At 43.4% G+C, this 23128-nt stretch overlaps 1 protein-coding gene across 2 annotated transcripts in view; it reads left to right on the top strand.

Annotated features, from left to right (window-relative positions):
* The window catches only part of LATS1 (large tumor suppressor kinase 1), a 123818-nt gene that overhangs the window by 88865 nt on the left and 11825 nt on the right, over window positions 1-23128 (top strand). For both annotated transcript variants that reach the window (XM_030198059.1, XM_030198058.1), the window contains exons 5-7: window positions 41-623; window positions 16629-16811; window positions 22769-22875. In XM_030198059.1, the coding sequence (XP_030053919.1) occupies window positions 41-623; window positions 16629-16811; window positions 22769-22875 (873 nt within the window). The remainder of the gene's footprint in view (window positions 1-40; window positions 624-16628; window positions 16812-22768; window positions 22876-23128) is intronic.

The raw sequence follows: 23128 nt of genomic DNA, 5'->3' as shown, positions 1-23128 counted from the left end.
GGATGATTTTCAGAGTTTAATGTTGGATTTGTTCCCTTAGGTGGGGTTATCCCAAGAAGCCCGTGATCAAATGAGAAAGATGTTGTGCCAGAAAGAGTCAAATTACATTCGCCTCCGAAGGGCTAAAATGGATAAGTCAATGTTTGTGAAGATTAAGACCCTGGGTATTGGGGCTTTTGGAGAAGTGTGCCTAGCAAGGAAAGTGGATACAAATGCTTTATATGCAACAAAAACCTTGAGGAAAAAAGATGTGCTGCTGCGTAATCAGGTAGCTCATGTGAAGGCTGAACGAGACATCCTTGCTGAGGCTGACAATGAGTGGGTGGTTCGTCTTTACTATTCATTCCAAGATAAAGACAACTTGTACTTTGTAATGGACTATATTCCTGGGGGTGACATGATGAGCTTGTTGATCAGAATGGGCATCTTCCCAGAGGACATGGCACACTTTTACATAGCAGAATTGACCTGTGCTGTTGAGAGTGTTCATAAAATGGGCTTTATTCATAGGGACATCAAACCTGACAACATTCTAATAGATCGCGATGGCCATATTAAACTGACGGACTTTGGTCTGTGCACAGGCTTCCGATGGACCCATGACTCCAAGTACTACCAGAGCGGTAAGAAAAAAAGATGACAGAGCTGCTTGCTTAAATTAAATTGCCTGATAACTTAAGGGAATGTTAAGTACAAGTAATGAAAAAATGTTTAGAAGATAACAGTTGGAACCAGTGCAGTAGTCTGATAGTTGGTATATGTTCATGATAAACCTTTTAACTTAGACTGATGTGTTCTAGACTACAGTGGGTGCTGCTAACTCATGGGAATGTTTCTCTGGGATAAGCTGAGACAGTTATGTTCCAGCAGTAGCTTGACTTGATTACTAAGAGTTATCCATCTCAAATCATCATTGCATGCAAATCTAACTCATGAATATTCATTGTGGATATCCTGAAAACCCAATGGAACTAGGTATGCCCCAAGGACTGGGTTGGGAATGGCTGGCGATAAGGCCTTAGATATCCAATAGCCAGTAAATAGGACACAGAATAGCACTTGGGGGACTGTTGCATACGTCAGGAGAAAAGTGAATAGTATCCGTCAGCACGCATGTCAGTGGCGTAGCCACAGGTAGGCTTGGGTGGGCCAGGGCCCACCCATTTATGGCTCAGGCCCACCCAACAGTAGCACATGTTTAGTGGTAACTGGAGGGAATCCCAAGCTTTGCTAGCTAAAGATTTTCCCTTGATGGTAACGAAAGCGCTACTCTCCATGACACCGGCACCTGCGCATGTTCAGTTTTCAGTGCATGCCTGCTGCCAAGGTGGAAAGAAGCGTTTTCCCACCAGCTCAGATATTTTTTTTTTGTGGGGGGGGGGGGGGGGGTAGAAAACTTGGTGCCCACCCAATTCTTGCCTAGGCCCACCCAAAATCTGTTGTCTGGCTACGCCCCTGACACGTGTGTATAAAGAGACACAAAGAAACCATAATATGACCCTCCAAACACAATCTCAGTAGGGGGTAGCGTTTTCTAAATCAAAAACAGAAATGGGGCATTAACATGTTAGCACCCATGTCCAAGTCTCCTTAAAACCACTGATTAAAGCTATTAGTGCGGTCTTTGCACTACACTGCACTGAAGCCCATTCAGAATCCTGATCAACAAAGGTGCATAATAAAATTACAGATCTAAAAATGTATGCAGTTGATGCACTTCTAGAGAAAATACCTATCCAGTGAGTTTACCCATTAATAGAGGTTTAATGCCTATATAAAAGTAATGGAGTGATTGGGATCTAAAGAAAGTCCCTTCAGGTTAGGGATATGTGGCTTATTTTAATGTACTCTCTGTAGGCAGAGGATTCACAGGGTGGTTTGAGTGGAAAGCTTCCGCCCAGGAAAAGGATCTAGGTGTCATCATTGATGATAAGTTGAAACCTTTTTCTCAGTGTGCTGTAGTGACTAAGAAAGCAGATAGAATGTTAGGAATTAATTAGGAAAGGAATGGAAAACAATGAGAATGTTATATTGCCTTTGTATTGCTCCATGGTGTGACCGCACCTTGAATACTGTGTGCAATTATGGTCACCGCATCTCAAAAGAGATATAACGGAATTAGAATAGGTACAAAGAAGGGCAACAAAAATGATAAAGGGAATGGAACGATTTCCCTATGAGGAAAGGCTAAAGAGCCTAGGGCTGTTCAGCTCTTTAGAGTTGGTTGAGGGGAGATATGATAGAAGTCTATAAAATACTTAGTGGAGTGGAACTGGTAGAGATAAATTGCTTATTTACTCTTTCCAAAAATTCTAGGACTAGAAGGTATGAAATGAAGCTACTAAGTAGTAACTTTAACATAAACTGAAGAAAATATGTCTTCACTCAGCATGTAATTAAACTCTGGAATTTGTTGCCAGAGAATGTGGTAAAAGCAGTTAGCTTAGGTTTTATAAAAGGTTTGGATAATTTCCTAAAAGAAAAGTCCATAAGCCATTATTAAGATGGGCTTGGGGAAAATCCACTGCTTGTGTCTTGGATAAGCAGCATAAAATCTGTTTTACTCTTCTGGGATCTTACCAGTTACTTGTGACCTGGATTGGCCACTTTTGGGAACAGGATACTGGGCTTGATGGACCTTTGGTCTGGCCTAGTATGGCAACGCTTATGTTCTTATTTTAGAAAATTGTATTTTAATGGTATTAGATTAGTATTTCTGCAGGTATCTTTCTAAATTTGTAGACTTATCATAGTTCACATCATTTCGGTAAACCAAGTGTTAACCATTAAAGGGGAAATAAATATATTTCATAAAGGTCCAGTATCTTTTGTCCTACAATGGACAATTCAGGTTACGAGTACCTGGCAGGTTCCCCAAAAAGCAAGTTCCTGCACTGCACAGTGCCTAAGACAACTAGTTGTTGGATCAATGGCACAGTATCCCAACCTGATGTCATTCCAGTTTTCTTTGGCATTCCTACACCTGCAGTCACAGAGTTTAAATATGTAGGTGTCTGGTTTGATTCTCATTTATCTTTTAAGAAACAAGTTTCTGGAGTTATTAGAGCTGGTTTTTGCCACTCTTCGTTATTAGATTTCCCTTCACTGTATTCAGGTTGCCACACTTCTTTAGCTTCATGTTTAGATTACTGTAATTCTGTGTATTTGTTTTGTTACATTTGTACCCCGCGCTTTCCCACTCATGGCAGGCTCAATATGGCTTACATGGGGCAATGGAGGGTTAAGTGACTTGCCCAGAGTCACAAGGAGCTGCCTGTGCCTGAAGTGGGAATCGAACTCAGTTCCTCAGGACCAAAGTCCACCACCCTAACCACTAGGCCAGTCCTATTCTGGTCTACCATGTTTTCAGATTGACTCCGGGATTCTGTATATGACGCCTTAATTTCCATGCGGAAACCGAACCGTATTCTATAACAACGTGCATTACTTAGTTGGTTAACAAGCTAATCAGAGCTGTTAATTGGATGTTAAGCAACACTAATTGACATTAAGATTTGCGTGCAAAACTCGCTAAGCGCACTGGGCCATATTCAGTACGTGCATAAATTTCAGAACACCCATTTCTAAACCCATAACCACACCCCGTTTTGCCAGCACACGTTAGAAGTTTGGCGCACTTCGTTACAGAATACGCTTAGCAAGGTGTACGCCTAACTTCTAATAGTGCCAATTAATGCTCATTATTGCTTGTTAAGTGCTGTTATTAGCAACCATTAGCTTGTTAGGCTTGTTATACACATTTTTATAGAATCTGCTTGGATTTTGGCACAGATCTCTAGGCGCGCTATATAGAATCCGAGGGTATATGCAAAGAGAGCACACTATTCCCCAGTAGCGCACACATGCATGATGGTTCGTGCATGTGCCTGCTATCATGAAAGAGCGCACACATTCTTTAAAAAAAAAAAAAAAAAGTGCGCTCTTTTTTCCCACACTCTAAGAAGAGTGCATGCTATTATTGGCAGACAGCCCAACCCTAGTATGTATACTACAGCTATTGGAATTGTTTCTTCCTTAGAGAAGTATTGAGGCATTTTTGGAAGGGGTTTATATGTTTTCTACCCCCACCATATGCAGGGACATCACGTCTACCAAGGAGGTTTTATGACAGGAGATGGCATGAGCCTATCTGGCCCATTCTGTGGGCTGAAGCCAGTGAGTTCAGCTTGCCGCCATATTTAGTGACTCCAAACATTCGCAGACACTATTGAAAACAATAGCAAACTTATGAGGTTTGACTGCCAGTGTGTGGTTTTTTTTTTGGTTTCTTTGTTTTTTTTAATTTGACAGCTTTTTTATTTATTTGAAAGCTTCCCATATGTAGATATTATTATTATTAATATTATGATATGAAATACATTAGATTACATTACAGATAGCTTTTCCTTGTCATCAAGCAGATGAAGCCATTACGTATGGGTTATGTCCATCAACCAGCAGGGGAGATAGAGAGCACTCAAACTTTCACAGTGCCCTCTTGGCCAGCTAGCTCCACTGCCTCTTCAGTATTCTCTATCTCCCCTAGCAGGGTGGCTGCAGCTTGTTCGAGCTCCAGAAAAATCTGCCGGGAGGTGGTTCCTGGCTTGCCAGTTGTTAACCGGGGTGTTGGAGGCTATAGCAGCTTCACTTTAAAGGCACATAGGTTAGCCCTTTCCCTGCCTTACCCATACCTCTGTGGATGTGGACATATTGCCTTGCTTTACCTGTCCTTACCCACCAACAGTGGATGCAGGCATATAGGTTCGCCCTTTCCCTGCCTTTCCCACTCATCTGAGCCTCCGGAGTCTTCAATACCTCTGCTTTCCTCACAGCTTAAAAAAAAAAAAAAGAAGAAGTCGCGTCGCGTTTTTAAACGCAGAGACGCTGGAACAGAGGTTTTTGACCTGATTTTCAGCAGGATCGTAGTTGTACACTAGATCCTTTGAGGTAAGAGTGTTTTCCAACTCCTCCGGGGTGGGCCCGCGATCGGGGCGATTTTGGCGCGAAACCGCCATTTTGGATTTTACCACCGTTTTTCGGCGATGGCTGCGGACAATGTAAAGCGCTGTACCACTTGTGGCAAGCGCAAATCAGCAGCAGGGCTCTGTAAATCGTGCTGTACTGGCGTAGGAGCCGGCCCGAGCATGGCGAGCGATGTTTCTTCCCGCTCTGAGCTGGCAGCGGGCACCATTTTGCTTACACCGCATGGCGCGGCCTCCGTGGACATGGAGAGACCTGAGCCAGGTGGGGCACCTCGAGATGAGGTTATTTCAGGAGTGGCTAGCACCGGACAGGATTTGGGTGCCTAGGGTGAGATTTTCTCCCCGGATTTTGTGCTTTTGCTGCATAAAGCATACATGATGAAAAGAGCCACACACCCCCCCCCCCCCCCCCCCCCCCCCCCCCCGTGGTCGGGGTGTGAGGATTCGGAGAACTCTGACAGACGTTCTTGGTCTGAGGAACCAGAGTCAGGTGCGGATTTACCACAGGATCTGGATAATCCCTCCGCGGTGAGGATTTTCCACCGTGATGAGCTGCCAGCGCTTATTTCAGATACCCTGCAGGCCCTCTCGATTGAAGATCCTGACAGTGGCATGGCCTCCTCGGGTAATCCCAGGATGGCTAGTACCAAGAAAGCTGCTCGGGCCTTCCCTTTGCATGACTCCATCCTAGAGCTTGTTTCGGCTCAGTGGGCTGACCCCGAGGGACCTTTGAGAGTTTCCAGGGCTATGGGGCAGTTATACCCTCTGCGTGAGGGACATATGGCTCGTTTTCAAATGCCTACAGTGGATGCCCTAGTCACTGCGGTGACAAAGAGAACTACCCTCCCTGTTGAAGGAGGTGTTGCCCTGAAGGATGTTCAAGACCATAGGCTGGAAACAGCATTGAAACGGTCCTTTGAAATTGCAGGTCTCACTGTTCGGGCGTCTGCATGCAGCTGTTATGCTGTGAGAGCCTGCCTAACATGGCTGCAACAGGCAGTGGCTCAGCCCGGAGATGGAGCGGAGCCCTTCTTGGATGTGGCTCCGCGGATGGAGGTGGCCTTGTCCTTTCTGGCTGATGCCCTTTATGACCTTGTCAGAGCTTCGGCTAAACAAATGGCAGTAGCAGTGGCGGCTCGCCGTCGTCTGTGGCTGCGACACTGGGCAGCGGACATGGCCTCTAAGCAAAGGTTGGTGAAGTTGCCTTTTCAAGGACTTCTCCTATTTGGTGAGGAGTTGGAGAAAATTGTGAAAGGCGTGGGTGATCCAAAACCCCAGCGCTTGCCTGAAGATAGGCAGAGGCCTTCCTCTAAGGGCCAGGCAGTCCACTCCTCGTACAGACCTCGCTTCCGTGAAGCTAGAAGGTACCGCCCGGGGCATTCTGCTGGGTTCACTTCACGTGCCCGTGGTCAGCAGAGGAACTCCTTTCGCTCGGACAAGCGTTTCGCAGCCGGTGGCTCAAGACCAGGAGTTCAGGGGCGACCCTCTCAATGATGGTGCGCCGGCCCTCTCCTCGATGCCTGTCATCGGAGGACGGCTTTCCCTCTTTGTCGAGGAGTGGGCCAAGATTTCCTCAGATCAGTGGGTTCTGGACCTGATCAGAGATGGATACAGAATTCAATGCCCCGGTAAGAGACGTGTTTGTGGAGTCCCGATGCGGTTCTGCCGTCAAACGGGCGGCGGTGGAGGAGACTTTACACGGTCTGATTCAGTTAGGGGCAGTGACCCCGGTGCCTCCCGCCGAGCAAGGCTGCAGCCGATACTCCATCTACTTTGTGGTGCCGCGAAAAGGTGGGTCCTTTCGCCCTATTCTGGACTTAAAAGAAGTGAACAAGTCCCTGAGAATGCGGCATTTCCACATGGAATCCCTGCACTCCGTCATTGCGGCGGTTCAGCCGGGAGAGTTTCTCACGTCTCTAGACCTGAAAGAAGCTTACTTGCACACACCGATTTGGCCCCCGCACCAGAAGTTTCTGAGGTTTGCGGTGTTGGGAAAACATTTCCAGTTCAGGGCCTTGCCTTTTGGCCTCGCCACAGCTCCCCGAACCTTTTCGAAGGTAATGATGGTAGTAGCTGCTTTTCTCAGGCGAGAAGGTATCAGGGTTCACCCGTACCTAGACGACTGGCTCATCAGAGCAGACTCTGCAACAGAGAGCTTACAAGCTACAGCCAGAGTGGTCTCAGTACTGCAATCTCTAGGCTGGGTCGTCAATATGGCCAAAAGTCACCTTTCCCCTTCACAATCTCTAGAGTTTTTGGGGGCCAGGTTCGACACAGTCTCGGGCTATGTGTTCCTACCCGAGCTAAGGCGGTGCAAGCTTCAGAATCAGGTCCGTCTGCTCCTGAGGATGCCCCGCCCGCGAGCTTGGGACATTGTCCAGCTGCTGGGATCGATGACAGCCACGATGGAAGTGGTACCCTGGGCGAGAGCGCACCTGAGACCTCTACAGTATTCCCTACTCCGGAGATGGTCTCCTATTTCTCAGGATTACCAATGCAGACTTACTTGGCTCCCTGCGGCCCGTCTCAGCATGGAGTGGTGGCTCTCGGACAGCATGCTGCGGCGAGGAATGCCGCTGACGCTCCCCGATTGGTGCCTAGTGGTAACAGATGCCAGCCTGAAGGGCTGGGGCGCACACTGCAAGGGGAAGCATGCCCAGGGTCTATGGACACCCGAGGAGTCGGAGTGGTCCATCAACCGCCTAGAGTTGAAAGCGGTGTTTCAGGCGCTTCTGGCCTTTCAAGTGACCCTGGAAGGATTGGCTGTCAGAGTGATGTCGGACAACACGACAACGGTGGCCTATATAAATCGACAAGGCGGAACAAGGTGCAGAGCACTAGCCGCGCAGGCCGAACTGATTTGCCACTGGGCCGAGCTGCATCTTCAGTGTCTGTCGGCAGCTCATATTGCAGGTCAGAGCAATGTGCAGGCCGATTATCTGAGCAGGCATCAGATCGATCCAGCAGAATGGAATCTGGCAGACGAAGTTTTCCTGCAGATCTGTGCCAAATGGGGCAAGCCCGTGATGGATCTAATGGCGACAAGTGCCAATACCAAAGCCCCGTGCTTCTTCAGCAGACGGAGAGATCCTCGCTCGGCGGGGTTGGATGCCTTGGCTCAACCCTGGCCTCCGGGTCTACTTTATGTGTTTCCCCCATGGCCCTTGATAGGGCGCCTGCTCTTGTGGATTCGGCTGCACCCAGGAGAAGTGGTCCTCATCGCCCCGGATTGGCCAAGGAGACCTTGGTATGCAGACCTCCGACAGATGCTCCTGGAGGCTCCTCTGCCGTTACCTCTGGTACCGAACCTGTTGACTCAGGGACCGGTAGCCATGGAGGACGCCAGCCGCTTTGGTCTTACGGCATGGCTATTGAGAGGGCGCAATTGAGGGATAAAGGTTATTCCAATAAAGTTATTTCCACTCTCCTGCAAGCCCGCAAGCGGTCCACTTCCGTGGCTTATGCCAGGATTTGGTGCCTGTTTGAGTCTTGGTGTGCTTCCAGAGCCATTGCTCCAATGCGGGCTCCTGTCTCGCCGATTCTGGACTTTTTGCAGGAAGGTGTACAAAAAGGCTTGGCCTATAATTCCCTGTGGGTGCAGGTGGCAGCGTTGGCCTCCCTTCGTGGTAAGGTGGAAGGCGTGTCTTTGGCTGCTCACCCAGATGTGGCACGGTTTCTTAGAGGGGTGCTTCGGCTCCGACCTCTAGTGCGTGCATCCTGTCCAGCTTGGAACCTGGGGCTAGTTTTGAAAACCCTGCAGGCATCTCCTTTTGAGCCGCTTCGGCGAGCATCGGAGAAAGATTTGACACTGAAGGCCGTTTTTCTGGTGGCCATTACCTCGGCGAGACGGGTGTCAGAGCTCCAGGCGCTGTCCTGTAGAGACCCATTTCTGCAATTTTCAGAGTCCGGAGTCATGGTTCGGACCATGCCTTCCTTTATGCCTAAGGTGGTTTCAGCCTTTCACCTAAACCAGCCTATTTTCTTGCCCTCTTTTTCAGAGGAAGAGTTTCCAGAATCTTTTGGGCAGCTGCACCTTTTGGATGTGCGCAGGACTCTGCTGCAGTATCTGCGAGTTACTAACTCTTTCAGGACTTCTGATCATCTGTTTGTTTTGCTATCCGGTTCTCGCAGAGGGTCTCCAGCGTCTAAAGCCACTATTGCCCGTTGGCTCAAAGAAACTATCTTTTCAGCTTATCTGCTGGCCGGCAAGGTTCCGCCTGTAGCCTTTAAGGCACATTCTACTAGAGCGATTTCTTCCTCTTGGGCTGAAACTGGAGCACTCTCTCTTCAAGAGATATGCAGTGCAGCAACATGGGCTTCTAAGCTCTCCTTTGCCCGACATTACAGGCTGGATGTGGCTGCCAGGAGGGATGCGCGTTTTGGAGCACAAGTGCTAGCGCGTGGTGTGGCTTGTTCCCACCCTATCTAGGGATTGCTTTGTTACATCCCATACGTAATGGCTTCATCTGCTTGATGACAAGGAAGGGAAAATTAGGTTCTTACCTTGGTAATTTTCTTTCCTTTAGTCATAGCAGATGAAGCCATGAGCCCTCCCTGTATGATTGTCTGTATGCTGTGAATCTGTTTTTCAGGTTCTGTTCTAATTTCCTGAAGTTCCTTCCTTGGGAGAAAGTTAGAAAACAATCTTCAAGATTCATGTTCAGTTTAAATTTAGGAGGATGTGTTCATTCCCTCCAGCATGTTTTTTTTGGAGGATGTGTTGATTCTCTCCAGGAGGCGCGTGTGTTCCCCTCCAGTTCTATAAATAGGAGGATGAGTTCATTCCCTCCAGTGTGTTGGGAGGATGTGTGATTCCCTCCAGGAGGCGCGTGTGTTCCCCTCCACTTATACAATAAGGAGGATGAGTTTATTCCCTCCAGGAGGATGTGCATTCCCTCCTTTATGAGTTCATGCCCTTGTGATGGGCCATCGTTCGCTGTGAGGAAAGCTCTTGTGATTCCCATTGCGGTTTGCCATACTGCTTTGGAAGCTTCAAATACTGAAGAGGCAGTGGAGCTAGCTGGCCAAGAGGGCACTGTGAAAGTTTGAATGCTCTCTATCTCCCCTGCTGGTTGATGGACATAACCCATACGTAATGGCTTCATCTGCTATGACTAAAGGAAAGAAAATTACCAAGGTAAGAACCTAATTTTCCCTTATATGTTGCTCATACCGAAATAAGTGGCTAACAATTACAGTAGGGCATACCCCAGAGTTAGGTACAATCAAACATTAACCAGCTATGCAATACTAGTTCTTAACAACTTAAAAATTTATGAAATAGCCAAGTTTTCAGCCTTTCGCAAAAAGTTAGGGTAATTAGTTTTGACACACAAGTTCCTGGGTAATTTATTGCACCAGGTTGCCACAAAGTATGAAAAAGTCAGAAAATATTTGGTCTTATAAATCATATCCTGAGGTTAAGAGGTACTGAATGGACAGAAAGTGTCTTGAACCAATATCTTAATTCTTCTTATGCACACTACTCAAGGATAGTCCCTTAATTCCCACTATATCATCAATATAAACAAGCTTATAGTTGCCTAAACATTAGTAATGCAAATGAACCTTCAATCAAAATATTTTTTATAAGATGGTTTTCAAAAAACCTGGTGACCTTAGTGATGCCTCTTGCCTGTGTCTTCACATTATTGCAAGATAATCTGCACCCACCTCCTCATTGGTACACCTGATTTAACAGACTTAAATTTGATTTAAAGCAATTAGACTATTTAGTACTCATCTTAAGTATTGACAGATGAGGGACACAGCGTCCAATATGCTTTTCACCTCCACAGGCTGTCTCAAGGACTGTCCCCTATAGTCGTCATAAGCGCCAACTCAGCTTTACTTCATGGGAAACGCCCACTAATCAAGGATGACATGTATATAGGTGCTTGCCCGTATAAGATTAAAAATACTAGGAGACCTAGCTTGAAAACTGAGCAGGCTGCCACTTGTAGCCAATGTAATTTACTTAAGAGTGGTTTAGCACTTTCAAACCTTGAGGATCTAAGTATGTCTTGCCACCATATTCTGAAGTAACTGATGAATAGATGCATTACATTTGGCATAAATAACATTACAACAGTCTAGATGTCCTAAGACTAATGTCTGAACAATTAATTTGAAAACATTCAATTCAAAACAAGACCTTACTCGTCTCATCTTCCAAAGAAACCTGAATACTTTAAGAGACTAACAAAGTCATATGGTATTCAAAGGTGAGGTTTTTATCCAGGTATAGCCCCCAAATCCTTAATTTGTGTTCCAATTTGTATCTTAGACCATTAACTAAAACCTCATCTTCAGAATGTGGCCTGTGCAAATGACTAATCAACAAAAATTTAGTTTTTCCAGGATTCAGCTTTAATTTTGATAACAAAGCCCAATTCTCCAAACATGACAGCATAAAAATTTTATTGTAGCTGGTAGAAACAGCAGTAGTTACCACACTGTATTGTGTGCTCGTTTTTCTACACTGTTCTGTTTCAGTGAGTATATCCTGTTTCCTGATGGGTTTTTTTTAACCACTCTGTATAGGGGAGGGGGTCCTGGGGCATGAGCCACTGTCCCACCATGAGTGCTGGTGCTCTGGAACAGCAGACTTTGTTTTTGGAGCCATGGGAGTCCCTACAACTCGGCCCCGATGCTCACGCAGAGCCGAGACTGCTGATAGTTTGTTTAGGGTACACCCAGGGCTTTTTTTGAGGGGGTACTTGGGGGTACTGAGTACCGGCACCTTTTCCATTGGCTGCTAAAATTGACCCATGGTCCCCAAGTTTTAATGAAAGAGCTCAGTCTCTACACACCAATTCTGCCTTGTCATAGGTTCTGGGACTGGTTGCAGGTGGCCTGGCTATTGTGGGGAGGGTCCCTCAGTGATTACCCCACCCCTGAAGGGTGGCCTAGCATTTGAGTACCGGCACCTTTTTCACTAGAAAAAGTGCACTGGGTACACCAATATGGTGGCTGCATGGGGGAGACGGCTTCAACTTTTTGACGTCATGCCATCTCTTGTCATAAAACCTCCAGATCACCACCTCCCTTCTGTGACTAAGCTACCTTCCAGTTCTCCACCCCCACTGCATTCATATTGGTTGGATCAATCTATACTTTCTACTGCTAGTTAAAATAGAAGCAGGCAGGGCAATCTCACTCACATGGAGTATTGGGGAGAGAGGTGGGAAGGGGAAATTAGAGAACTGTAGATAGAGGATTTACACTCAGAAAAATGTCCAGATTCACACCCTTTTCTACCTTCTTGCCATTAATGTAAAATTCTGATGACTTCTGGGAAATAGCCAGACAGTTGATAAGCCTAAACCTGAGCACTTCTCATAGGATCAGTCCTAAATATCTGGTCACAATGTATGTGCAAAGTTTTTTTAGGGGACTAGTTTTGAGGGTGGGGCAGTTGCTTGGGATATATTTGGTTGGGGGTATTATCAGTTGCAGGAGTAGTTTGGCTAGATGGAACACTTTACGGGGTGGTGGGGCAGTTGGAAGTAGGTTTGATGTGTTTTGTTTGGAGTAAGACAGTTTGCAGAAGGTAGTTTTAGGGGGTGGAGCAGCAGATGCAGAGGATATTTTTTGGGAGGTGGGGCAGTTGTGGGGTGTAGTTTTTGGGCTTTCGAAGCAATTTGGGACAGTTGTGAGACTAGGGGCAGTTTGGGACTTTTGAAAATGGGGGAATTCCACCTATTAAACTGCCTTGCCCTGCCCTCTGACTGCTCCATTTTATTCTGTTTCTGTGCTACAGAAGCTGAGTTTCCATCTCCTATAGAAATGTATCAGGCAGTTTTGGGGGAAATTAGGCATATTTCTCTGGGAACCCCCCCCCCCCCCCCCCCCCCACCAGTCTAATTTGTTACATTTTCAAATTCATAGTAACATAGTAAATAACGACAGATAAAGACCTGAACAGTGCATCTAGTGTGCCCAACAGTCACGAACATTATCAAGTTATGATTATACCAACAATGAATGCGATATAAAATACTTTATCATTGTGTCTGTATGGCATTTCTGGACATAGACCATAGCAGTCCGCCTGGCCCTGTCCTTAGGTTCCAACTACTGAAGCTGCCATCGAAGCCCACTCCAGCGTATCCAAATCCATCTTGTCATTTGCATGCCTGGCACTGTCCTCTTGTTCCAAATTACTGGAGTTCTCCATCAAAGCCCCCTCCAGCCCATCCTAAACCAGTTTGCTATATACAAGACCCAGACCATACAAGCTTGCCCAGCACCGGCCTTAGGTCCTCATAGCCAGAAACACCTGGCTACTCCGCGGCCACTTAGAGGGTCTATCCCCAGCACAGCTCAGGTCTGCCTGCACCTGCCACTTATGCTCTACACTATTACCCTCCTCCAACCAACTGGGTCACAACCACCTACTACTACTATTTAGCATTTCTATAGCGCTACAAGGCATACGCAGCGCTGCACAAACATAGAAGAAAGACAGTCCCTGCTCAAAGAGCTTACAATCTCTGAGCGAGTCTCCCACTCTCAAATTATCACCAGTGATTTCTAGGTTACCGGAGGCCACACTCCCAGTGATCCCACAGTTCCCCAGAAAGCGCTCACAAACCCGCCAGGATTCTTTATCAGTCCAGACAGCAGAGGCAATAAACTGAATATTGCCTTTAAAATATTAAACAATAAACAGAAAAAGTACAATCAGCAAACAATAACAATTAACTGAAATATGTATCAATTATAAAACTATCTAGACATTTGTTTACTTTCTAAAAAGTACCTGGGAAGATCAAGATATATAACTGTTCACAGAGCCTCAACAAAGAGATCCTACTCTCTTTTCTTCCTGGCTAAGATTGGGGAAAAAAGCCAGTAAAATCCAAATGAAATTGAGCTCTCTGGGCCAATCAGAGCCCAAAACAACAATCTTTGAAAGTATACTGCAAACTGCCTTTCCAAAAGGCTTAAACAAAGAAAACAGCCTTGGTTCTGCAGCAGTTTCAAAACATAAACATGCACTACCAGCCAGCCAAACTAGAGGAATACACTTCAGGAAATACCTAATACATTTTACAGGCTTAGAATGCACTGTTCTGTCACACCAACTAAGTGCCACTCAACATTCAAACACCAAACAGCCATTTAAGTTTTGTTTTTTATACCATTCATTTTCTAATTAGAGATCTCTCCACCACCTTCCTTGGGAGGGCATTCCAGGCATCAACCAACTTCTCCATGAAAAAGAATTTCCTGGTATTACTCCTAAGTCAACCACCCTGCAACCTCAATTCATGTCCTCTAGTTTTACCGTTTTCCTTCTCTGGAAAATATTTGTTTCTATATTAATTAATGCCTTTCAAGTACACAGAGGTTTAATCATATCTCCCCTGTCCCTCCTTTCCTATAGGGTATACGTGTTCAGGTCTTCCGGTCTCTTCTCATATGTCTTTTGGTGCAAGCCCCATACCATTTTTGTTACCTTCCTTTGGACTGCTTCAAGCCTTTTTACATCCTTTGCAAGATAAGGTCTCCAAAACTGAGCACAATACTCTATGTGGGGCCTCACCAGCGATTGTACATGGGCATTAACACCTTCTTTCTTCTGATGGTTCCACCACTCTCTATACAGCCTAGCATCCTTCTGGCTGTGGCGGCCACCATCTTGTCGCCTTCAGATCCTGAGATTCTATCTGTCCAAAGTCTCTGTGTCTGTTCATATCAGCCTCTCACCTACTAGCACATATGGCTCCCTTGGATTTCTCCCTCCTTAAGTGCATTTGCAAGTCTTTGTATTGGTCTAATGCTTGGCAATTAAAATTTGTTCTTCTGACTTTTGCAGATCCTTTTTCATGTTTTCCACTCCCTCCGGGGTGTCCACTCGGTTGTAAATCTTAGTATTTTATTTTATTTTTGTTATTTTTGTTACATTTGTACCCCGCACTTTCCCACTCATGGCAGGCTCAATGCGGCTTACATGGGGCAATGGAGGGTTAAGTGACTTGCCCAGAGTCACAAGGAGCTGCCTGTGCCTGAAGTGGGAATCGAACTCAGTTCCTCAGTTCCCCAGGACCAAAGTCCACCAGCCTAACCACTAGGCCATTCAGTATCATCCACAGAAAGGCAAACTTTACCTTCTAACCTTTCGTCAATGTCACTCACACATGTATTGAACAGAATTGGCCCCAGCAACAATCCTTGAGGCACTCCACCACTCACCATTCTTTCCTCTAAGTGTATTCCATTAACCACCACCCTCTGGTGTCTCTCTGTCTATCAACCAGTTCCTAATCCAGTTCACCACTTTGTGTCCTAACTTCAACCTGTCTAGTTTATTTAAGAGCCTTCTATGAGGAACCATGTCAAAACTTTGCTGAAATCTAAGTAGATTACAACTAGCGCAAGCCCTCGATCCAATTCTCTGGTCACCCAGATTGTCAGATTCGTTTGGCATGATTTACCTTTGATAAAACCGTTTTGCCTCAGATCGTGTAACCTATTGGTTTCCAGCCTGAAGGAAATGAACAATGGATTTCCTGGAATCTATTAGGTTAAAAGATCCTAGACAGCATGGTTCTACCAAAGGGTAAGTTGTGCCAAACAAATCTGATTTGTCTTTTTTTTTTTTTTTTTTTTTTTAACTAAATTCAATGTTTCCTTTATGCCAAGTTTTGTCCCATTCTGGGTTTTTGTTTTTGTTTTTTTGCAGTGTTATTTTGTCCCCAGACAGATGAACAGACATTCTCAACCCCTTTTGTGTAGAATTCTTCCTAAATTCTGTTGTTTTGAAAAGATGAAAAAGCAAAGAATAAATTCTAAATAAAAAAACATATTGTTTAGTGCCTGGTTCCACCTTTGTAAATAAGAGACAAGATTTTAATGTTAACTTTTAAAATCTCAGCGTAGTTTGATAAAGGCATGATGGTGCTGTGTGAAAGCCCACCTCTCACTATTTGTCTTTATTTTTACTAATTGTTGTATACTAGGGGATGTGTATTCATGAGAATGCATTCATTTGGACACCAAAAGCCCTGTTTACTAATCTGCGCTATTGGCGCACTAGTGTTTTTAGCACACACTAATGCTAGAGACACCCATATATTCCTGTGGGTGTGTGACGTTAGCATGCGCTAATTTTTAGCGCACACTACAATTTTTAAAATGCTTGCAAATTACTTGTACATTTATATTTATGAATTAATATGCTTACTGTCAATTGTATGCTTCTTAAGTTCTTGCATACATAGTGTATATCCAACCAAACAAATAGGTCAGACAAACATTATGAAAATCGTTAGAAATTGGTTTTAAATGAGCAAGAGTCAAACTTTTTGGAATGGTTTTGGGTTTTTATTTTGCTTTGCTTTGTTTTTTATAGCCATGCACACCCCTGGTGTGTATGCACTGTGATAGTGCATAATCTTTCAGGTGCCACTAAACCAGCTATAAAATTAGAGATAAACCAACAGCTCTTAAACCACAAATAATACAAGAAATACTGAAAAGTAGATTCACATTTCTAATTGTGAAAATGGAAAATTTTATTAATGATACATGTTTTTGTTTTAACGGGGGGATATTTTAAAATAATATTTAAATGCAGCACATGTTAGCTTTGACAGTTTAGTAAATTCACATGGATTTATGAATGTGGTTGTTTCTTAGGTGACCACCCACGCCAAGACAGCATGGATTTCAGCAGTGAGTGGGGAGACCCTGCCAACTGCAGGTGTGGAGATCGACTGAAGCCACTGGAACGAAGGGCAGTGCGGCAGCACCAACGTTGCTTGGCACACTCGCTAGTTGGCACTCCTAACTATATTGCACCAGAAGTATTGCTAAGAACAGGTAAAAATAATCTATATTGGACTTGCACTTTATGAAAATAAAGTTTGTTTCTTGTAATGAAATAACTTTTTTGTTCAGAGTTACAGATACTCTTGTATCGTAAACTAATTGGATAGTTTAGTAGTTTATAGTTTAATAAAACTTGCTATACTGCCCAAGCTGACTTGCAGATCTGGGCTGTTTACAAAACTAATCACACAATCAAAAGTAGGAAGAGGAACTACAAAATTCTGATAGGAAAGAGTCACAATAGACATATCCATTCAATCAAGCTAACGGTAGGGCAGGAAACAAGGACAAAGAGAGGGAGAGTAGGGGGAAGGAAAAGGGGGTGGGGCAAAATAAAACAAGAGCAGATAATAGTAATGGAGGAAAAAGTCAGAGAATCTAATTCCAAACCCTAACCTTCATATATAGAGTTGTATGGTTGTTCGAAGAACCAGGCTTTCAGTGCTTTCTTGACGATTTTAAAAGACTATTCTGATCGAATAGGCTGAGAGAGAGAGCTCCACTGGAAAGCGCTAGCGAAGAAAAAGGAGTGGTGATGAGTAAATTCGAGCTGGGCACTTTTTGGATTGGTTTAGATAGGACTAACCTGTGATCGTTGATGGAGTGGAGAGGACAGTCGAGGTAATAAGGGATGGTAAGATCTGCCAGATACTGGAGGAGATCAATTCAAAGGGCTTTAAAAGTGAGGACAAGTAACTTGAACAGAATGCGTTTTTCGATTGGAAGCAAATTAAATTTTTGCAATAGTGGGGAAACGTCAAATTTGTGAGCATGGCAAATAAGTATTATAGCAATGTTTTACAGAGAGACAGAGTACAATGGCAGATAGACCTATGTAGTCTTCCCGTCGCAGCACTGTGTAGAGTATATTTAGTGTCTGACTTTCACTTTCTCTCAACTAAGCACCTTCTGTACTTTCTTGAATTCTAAAACTTTCTGCTTTCATCACCAATCCTGTCTGTGAAGAAGTATTTCCATGTATTTTAGTCTAAACCCTTGAAGTTTCATATGAGGACTTCTTATAGAACCTCTTTTCTGTTGAGGTATTATTACTACTTTCCTTGCAGATGTGTCTTTAGGTCCTGGATTCTTATTTCATAGGTCTTGTGATGCACACACAGAATCATTTTTATATCCCCTTCTTTGAAATGCCTATGCTATGTATATGCTTCTGGACATAAGCATCCTAGTAGAAAATTGGCACTCCCCTCCTTGTGTGCCTTTATAAAATAGGCTCATAAAACAACACCCAGTGAACGCATCTGCTCCAGAGCAGATATAAATATAAGCATGTACTCCACTTGTTATGCATTCATTTTTTTTTTTCCTTTTGATAACACATGCACTTCTCAGCTATGTCCCCAGGAATGCCTAAGCACAGATCGCATGAAATATTATGGTGCACTTATTTTATAACTAATATTCTAAGCCAGTTTGGACTTGAGCTATTTCTCCCACAGTGTGAAAAAAGCAAATTACTTAACAACAAACCTCAAAGCTTCCAAGTAAGGCTACATAAGTACATAAGTATTGCCATACTGGGAAAGACCAAAGGTCCATCAAGCCCAGCATCCTGTTTCCAACAGTGGCCAATCCAGATCACAAATACCTAGCACGATCCCAAAAAAGTACAAGACATTCTATACTGCTTATCTCAGAAATAGTGGATTTTCCCCAAGTCCATTTAATAACGGTCTATGGACTTTTCCTTTAGGAAGCCATCCAAACCTTTTTTTAAACTCCGCTAAGTTAACCGCCTTTACCACATTCTCTGGCAACGAATTCCAGAGTTTAATTACACGTTGAGTGAAGAAACATTTTCTCCGATTCGTTTTAAATTTACTACATTGCAGCTTCATTGCATGCCCCTAGTCCTAGTATTTTTGGAAAGCGTAAACAGACACTTCACATCTACCCGTTCAACTCCACTCATTATTTTATAGACCTCTATCATATCTCCCCCTCAACTGCCTTTTCTCCAAGCTGAAGAGCCCTAGCTGCTTTAGCCTTTCCTCATAGGGAAGTCGTCCCATCCCCTTTATCATTTCGTCGCCCTTCTCTGCACCTTTTCTAATTCCACTATATCTTTTTTGAGATACAGCGACCAGAATAGAACACAATATTGAATAATTGCTCCCATAAAGAGAGCGCCTTCACTATATTTGGAGCAAATCATATTATTGGTCCATATAATCTTATTAAACCAGGCAAAAAAAACCAGACCATTGTAAAAAAAAAAACTCCCTTTATGGAGAGAAATAATTTTTCAAAAAAAAAAAAAAAATTTAAATAAATGCATTCAACTACTGTGAGAAAAAGTGCCCAATATTTTACTCAAAAAACAACTTCTTGTAATCCAATTCAAATTAACAACCCCAAGCAAGCCTGAATTTGAAAATATATCTAGATAACAACCCTCTACCAAATGGTATACCAATCCATTTATCTCTTCAAATCCTAGGTTATGGTATCCATATCACATGGCTGCTGCAGTCCTTCTTTTGTAGTCAACGGCCGTTGAACTACTTCCGCCGGCTGCCTTCTATCCTCTCAGGCAATTTGCTCCAAATATAGTAAAGGCACTCTCTTTATGGGAGCAATTGTTCAAGTTGGAATAGCCTTACTTGGAAGCTTTGAGGTCCGTTGTTAAGTAATTTTGCTTTTTTTCACACTGTGGGAGAAATAGCCCAAGTCCAAACTGGTTTAGAATATGTTTAAATCACCCCTCTCTAGACCTCCAGGGAACCCCTCTGGGGTGTTGGGGAACCCCTCTCCACGGGGGCAGAGTTTTGACACGGAGGCACAGAGGGGGTGACAGAAGGCGCAGTTCAAATTTAAGCCCCAGGACCTCGGCTTTCTGGCCTCTGGGGTCTAGGTGAATCTTTGGCCATTTATTTTCCCACATAATGTATAGATGAGTAAAAGATAATTTACTTGTGTGCATACTATTTGTGTGAGACTGTTCAAAGAAACAGACAATCAAAAGATTGAAACTCAGACTAGAGAAGGGTAGTGATAGAAATATTCTCACCAATTGAAACTTCAAGCTGGTACACACATCAGTCAGATCTCAGTTCAACCGATCGTAGCTTCGCCCTCAGACTGGCGTTGGGGAAGGACTCTGGTTTCAACCCAGATTTACATTTCTTATATAGTTTTTGCTGCCCATACAATTCAATGGAGAGACACTTTTTTTTTCCTTTTTTTTTTTTTTTTTTCATCTGTGAATCATACTCAACCGCAGGTCAGGTGCCCACCTACCCCTCCTTTCTGATATTTCTTAATAACATAAATTTCCGGACTTGTAAACATCTTTCCTAATATAGAGAGATCAGTTTTATATCTTGTGATTCTAGGTGCCATCTTAACTGCAGCAGACTCCATTTTCTGAACCAAACTTTTTAGGATTTTAGCCATTAATTCCTTGATCTTGGCTTTTACACTGCTTTTGAATGTCACACTAAATTCTAATAAGGTTTACCAAGCAGCCCTACTTCTGCAGGCGTTCAGCTACAAGGCCATCATCAGATTTTCTGATTTTTCAGGCCTAGTCAGTGCTTTTCTGCAGTTTGTCATATAACTCGGCCCTCCACTATTCCAGTGGATGGGTCTCAAGCTGGGACACATATTAACAAATATTAGTAGTTTTGCATGAATTACCAGTTGGTCCCCTATTGTATTATTTGAGCACTTATTTTATATAAGCCATTTTCTGCATTTAAAACATTTTACTTGTGGAAAAACTTTATAAAATTTCCCTGTGATTTCCACAAACAGGCATTCATTTCCAGATGTTTTGCCACTGATTTCTACAGACACATTGCTACTTATTTCTCTCTTTTGAACACTAGCATTCTTCTGACTTTTGCCACTGCTTTCTTACGTAGTTAATAATCTTGAGATCCTTAGATATATCTTTCTCTTGCTTTGTGTACATCTGTGCTTCCCCTCCTATTTTGTACAGCTCTTGAATTTCTGTACACAACTCTTTCTTCTTTAAGTCTTAGTTGTCTTGAAGTTGCCTTAAACTTCTTAAATTACTGAATTTAGAGTTCCTTCTGAGTGCCTTCCTTGTTGCCGAATCTTAATCATTTGTAAAATGGCAAATCTTATTTTCCTTTTAACCATTTTGCATTAAGGGCCTCTTTTACAAAGGCACACTAGCGTTTTTAGCATGCACTAAACACTGAAGAAAAACATTTTGTTTTTGTTAGGTTTTCTCACCTTGTCAGAAAAGCAGACCAGCAACTTCAAAATCTTCCGAAGTACATATTAACTATACCTATTATGGGCTATCACAAAGTATACTATATACACCTTGGTGAAAACCATAATGCTGGTGACTGTGAAATCTGTTCCAGGATGTCACTCAGAATGGTTTGGTCCCAAAAGGGTAGGCTCTTCCTTCTTTGCTAGTAATTTAGAAAGCTTGACACACTGCCTGGGAGGCCAACCACAGTGCTAGGTATCATCAAAGAGAGCTTCAGTCTTACTGGCACCTCACTTTCAGAATAGGATGAAGTCAAGCCAAGTCTTGATCTCTTCAGTTGATTCTTGAGCAGTGGCTCTAATGACTTGCACCATAATTCAAAGGCAGTAAGTGCCAAGTCTCAAGTGAAGTTTTTTTGCCTCAGTTCATCTCAGAACCTGAACATGACACAGAATCTGTATGCTGCTGTAGGTATCTCTTATCAATTTTTGGGCCTTCCCCAAAGTTGTTGTTGTGTTTTGTTTTTCTTTAAAAGCAGCACTTTTGTCTAGTATTTATTTCCTTTTTCTCATCACATTCACCCCATTCACCTTTGTGAATAGATTGTGCCATTATGAAGCAAGTGTAATGTTTGAAAGTGTGGGAAACTGTACATAGTATTGACTCCTTAACGGACATAGAAAATGGTTTGGGTTTTTGGGGTTTTTTTTTATTTTTTTTCAAACCTAGTTTATCCCCTGGCTTCTATTTCATAGCCTTTCTTTTTTTTTTTTTTTTAACACTTGTTTTGGGGAGGAGTGGTGTTAATTTTGCTCTCCTTTTCCCTGAAGCTTTTCTCCCTCCAGTTCCTCTTTTCTTCCTGCACCTTCTGGGTTCTGCTGCCATTGCTATACTTTCCCAGCTGTAGAACCCCTGCTGTCATACTGGCCCTTGCCAGCACATGTCCACCTTACAGCCCCAGATATTACTGCTGCTAGACCCTTGAGATCACCCCTCCCACCTTACAGCCCTAGTACTGGCTGCTTCTCTTGGCAGCACACAGCAAATCCTAAATGTTAGGTTATTTCCAGCCCTGGTTATAGAGTGAAAGCTTTTTCAACTTAACATCACGAGCAGACATTCTTTTTCTTTAAGTATTCCTGTGAGAGGCTTTGCTTTTGGAATTTCATTTGCATTGAGCATAGAATGATTAGGTGTGGTGGTACAGAGGCAAATTTCTTTTGTATATGTTTGCAGTTTCTCCATACTAGCACAGACAGCAGAAAAAATAGCTGCAGGGTTATCAGATACTGATGTGAGAACAGTACATTGAGAACCTGTTGGTTCGGGATAGTGATGTCCTGCCAGCCCAATCAATACTCCCCTTGTTTGTGCTTTCCAGGACTGATTGCTATAAAGTTAGTGTTCACAAATCTCCATGAAGGAAGGAGGTCCAGATACCTTTCTGTAGTAATACATTACCATACACACTAATGTTGTGAAAGGCTCAAGAAAAGTGCTGCCTTCCTTGTCCCTTGGTCAGAAGAGTGATGTTTGACCTGCACAACAGAGGTGTGGGGATTAATTGTGAGAATTACTGATATTGTGAACCATGTCCACAGCACCTCAGCTTAAGACATACTTGGTAGTGAAAGGGATTTGTAGCAGATGATATGAATTGTACGCTTAAAAATCAAGAGAATAATTACTAAATACTGTTCATTTTTCATTGAAAACAATGTTCAACTTTTTGTTTTAGGGTATACGCAGCTTTGTGACTGGTGGAGTGTAGGTGTCATTCTTTATGAGATGTTAGTAGGACAACCTCCTTTTCTTGCACAGACACCATTAGAAACGCAAATAAAGGTAATCCAGAAAAACTTTTAATATGTTAAAAGTACATAAAAGACATGTGTAAAACAGTGGTACTAGGAATTAACTTTATATTTTCTATCTCTGATTTGAAATGTACTTAAACAGTTTTTAGAATTAGGAGAAAATACTTTCTCCTTTTATTATTTTTTTCTCTTCATTGGCTTTATTTTGTTTATGTGGGTTTAGCTCAAACCTTTTTCAGTAGTAGCTCAAGGTGAGTTACATTCAGGTACACTAGGTATTC

Source organism: Microcaecilia unicolor, chromosome 3 (genome assembly GCF_901765095.1).
Source record: "Microcaecilia unicolor chromosome 3, aMicUni1.1, whole genome shotgun sequence".
Lineage (NCBI taxonomy): Eukaryota > Metazoa > Chordata > Amphibia > Gymnophiona > Siphonopidae > Microcaecilia > Microcaecilia unicolor.
This window is presented reverse-complemented; position numbering and strand designations above follow the sequence as displayed.